We start from the raw sequence: 3646 nt of genomic DNA, 5'->3' as shown, positions 1-3646 counted from the left end.
AGAAAAGTGTTTGAAATTTGTTTTTATTTTTAAGTTGCACTTGTTTGTGAGACAGATTTTGCCAATAGACTTAACAATAGCAATAGAAATACTAGAATTATCATCATTATACTGAAACCTTATATTTTATTTGAGATGCTCATAAACATAATAGTAATTAAATGATTACATTTCATCTTACAAAAGTCTCTTGAGCATGTAATTAAATGATTACATTTTATCTTACAAATGTCTCATTAGCATTAACAAACGTTTGAGAAAAACCAAATGTGTGAAAAACCAAACCAAACCTAAGAATGCGGCTTGGGTGCAGACTGTTCCTTGACTTCGTTCCACTTTTGCACTTTACCTGAACCAAAGACGGTAAAGATGGCTCCAGAGACAATGTAAAATCCGGCAGTTATAAGAAATACGTACTTCCATTCATCCATTGTACTCTGTATAATAAATAATATTCATTATAAAGCTGATTGGCTATAAACCAAATGGGAATTTTATATTTCTTCAGATAACTCACCTTTTCTTTTGTAAAAAAGGCAACGGTCATTGGCGCCAAAAACCCGGCGGTTGTTGCTAGGAAGTTCATCATACCGTACAATGTAGCAGCAAAGTTCGGTGCAAGATCCTGAGCATTAACAAGATTAGTGATTGTAGAAGCTCCGTTAAATCCAAGACAGGCAACAATACATGCGACCGTTACAATGGGATCTTCCGCAATGAATGGTAGCGCAATCATGAAAGCGCCTGGCAGGAAGTGAGCTGTAATGGTATTGTTAAAATAAATACACATACTTTTGATATAGTTCATCGGAGTAACATACAAAACAAGGTGAAAGATTTGCGTAACGCTGTAACACTCATAATTGTTTTGCTGCGCAGTGTATCGCCGATGTAGCCAAAGATAAATCCAGAAAACATGCGCGCCAAGTAAGGGAGGCTTGAGAGAAATCCCGCGTTTGCCAACTTGAAACCGAGTACTTCGTTCATAAATTTCGGAGCTTGGGTGACGAAAAAATTTAACCCCCAGAAGCTGCTGTAGTGTGACAGGATTAGGGCAATGAATGGAAGAGAGGTGAGAACCTTAAGTAAAGGAGGTCGGGATTTGTTTTTCGATACTGTGGTACCAAATGAAGCTTCAATAAATTCGCGCTCCTCTTTGGTAATCGTTTTATGCTCAGCGGGAGTGTCCGAGACGAGCCAAATCCAGACTATCGCGACAATCCCGGATATGATGGCCGGTACATAGAAGGCGTAAACCCAACCGAAGTGCTCTATCAAAAGTCCAGCGAAGGGCCACGTTATAACTGTGCCGAATGTGCTTCCACCGGCAATGCAGGCGACGGCTTTACTTTTTTCATTTGGGGGTATCCATCGTGAGATAACGTTGTGTAGTGTTGGATACACGCAACCGCTAAGTACACCTATTAGAAAGCGTCCAGCTATGACAGCCCAGGCATCGATGGCTGCAAACAGCGGAAAGAGGGCCGTTACAAATGCACAGAGCAGGAAGGAGTAGCCGATCAAGCGCTGTGGCCCATATCGTTCCGCCAGTGGTCCTGCGGGAAGCGAAGTTAGCAGATATCCATAAAAATAGGCGCCCAAAATGTGACTCTGCACGTTCTGACTCCATTCGTAGCGGGACCCATAATTGACTGCAGTTTTAACGGGAGAGATTAAATCACCGCTGTTGGATGTGCCATTTGAGCTTTGGATTAATGTGTTGTTGAAAGCATTATGTGATAACGCCATGCTATCGTTTGTGGTAGCTTTAGTAATTGGTTGTATCATGGCTAGAAGATTTATTGACATATGCACCCGCAGCATGAACGATGCAGTACATGCAACAAATATCATGATCGTCACTATTAAACGTTTGGGGATAGTTCCTAAAGTAAAAATAAAAAAATGGATATTTTAAAATAAAATATAATTGTGAAATCAACCTTTCAAACTGTTTAGCATTCCCATAGTGAGAACCGATGTAAAAGAATAAAAGAATCTCTTTATACGTACCATTGCTAATTTTAGTAGTCAGAATCATTGTGATGGTCTGGACTGCAGTTTTGTAATAAAAATAACGACTGTATACACTTATTTTGAGGCATATCTAGGGAAACATAAAAACACATCCAATTAGTTTCAAGCCATTTTATTTTGATTTTACTAAATTCACACGTTAGGTAAATCTGCATGAAAAGGGGCTGGTAGACATTGTTCCACTATGAACTACAAAATCTGAATAGGCCAGCCAAGTATATTTGAATTATGTAATTAGCTCTGAAATTCACTGCCAAAGCAAATCGAGGGACACATCAGCACTACACACTTTTCTGACCCGACCCTTATTTTATATATTCAAATAGATTTAATTTCCCAAATAGAATATGGTAATCCATGCACCTTTTGCAGTTCACAGCGTAACTATGTCTAACAAATAATTAAAAAAAAGGTTTCAAGAACTAAGTAAAAGGATACATATAAGAGGATAAACGATACATTAAAGTTTATGAAATCAACTTATTTAAAGACCGTTATCATTACATATCGTAGATTATTCACTGACAAAACCTTACTTGTTCCCTGCAGTGACATGTCTTAATGCAAATATTAACACAAGTACCGGCGATATTTTGAAACGTGCTGGTCTACAACGCCCAGTCAAAACTCTCCTGTTGATTTATGTTTGACGTTTTAAAGAGTTTTTACTATCAATCAATGTTTAATTAGAAAAAAACAACAACGACCGTGTTCATAAATTGCGTTTGGTAGTAGTGCTAGTGTTCAGTATTCCTTTTTGGTCCGTAAAATTTTGGATAAATTTAAATCGTTTATGTCAACGTTATAAACAAATTTAACATATACAGGTTTTTCCATAGCCTATACATAAACCGAAGAAAAAGAAAGGTTACAAGGCTTACAAGACTTACTGGGATCTTAATCGAAATATTTATTATTTTTCAAGAAATATCTAAATTGTTACAGAAAGGCATAGCTTAATTCTGAGAATCTGGGACTTTCGTGCAGTAACAACTGGTATACAATTAAGCCATGTAGTACAAACATAGAATTTATAAGCGCCGATTTACGTTGGCCTTTTGTTTTTAGTAAAGAGTACGTCTCATGTCGTAATACTCGTACAATGTGACAAACGAAAATGGCCGATGGACAATTCGCGACTGTATAAACTAAAATTCACTGTGACCTGATTTTAACTGACCGATTGAATGTTTAAATGGAATCTTCAAATGGAGTTGACTAGTTTAAACGTGATGGAATTTCACAGAAAAAAAAACATAGCCAATTATTTGTCACAGATACAACAAGCGGATATGCTGAAGTGAAACCATTTTTTGCTAGCGTAAAGGTTTAAAATTTAAATTATCACTGCACTTTCGTTGAGTGCTGCAAAACAATAATTTGATTGCGACGAACATGAAATATTTACCATCGACAAACAATGTTATTCGTCACACACACGAGGCAAAATTGTATGTTAGATGTTGGAGGAGTATCATAGGCGGTACATCCCAATGCCACAACCAAAGTCAATAATACCTTGAATAAATGGTATACGCATTGGCATTTCGTTCAAGTGAGGGAAATTGGCCAATTGATTGTTGGTGGTTGGTGAACATAAACATACTAA

General features: G+C 37.2%; 1 protein-coding gene across 1 annotated transcript; it reads right to left on the bottom strand.

Annotated features, from left to right (window-relative positions):
* Positions 1-290: 290 nt before the first annotated feature.
* Positions 291-2041, bottom strand: LOC131292857 (sialin-like). The gene is made up of 4 exons (XM_058320951.1): positions 2014-2041; positions 822-1886; positions 518-759; positions 291-437 (listed from the first exon to the last, which is right to left on the bottom strand). The coding sequence occupies exons 1-4, from the start codon at positions 2039-2041 to the stop codon at positions 291-293; spliced, it is 1482 nt and encodes a 493-aa protein (XP_058176934.1).
* Between the last annotated feature and the right edge of the window lie 1605 nt (positions 2042-3646).

The sequence above is a fragment of the Anopheles ziemanni genome, unplaced genomic scaffold, assembly GCF_943734765.1.
Source record: "Anopheles ziemanni unplaced genomic scaffold, idAnoZiCoDA_A2_x.2 scaffold_12_ctg1, whole genome shotgun sequence".
Classification (NCBI taxonomy): domain Eukaryota; kingdom Metazoa; phylum Arthropoda; class Insecta; order Diptera; family Culicidae; genus Anopheles; species Anopheles ziemanni.
The sequence above is the reverse complement of the archived record's forward strand: the minus strand, read 5'-3'. Positions and strand labels throughout refer to the sequence as shown.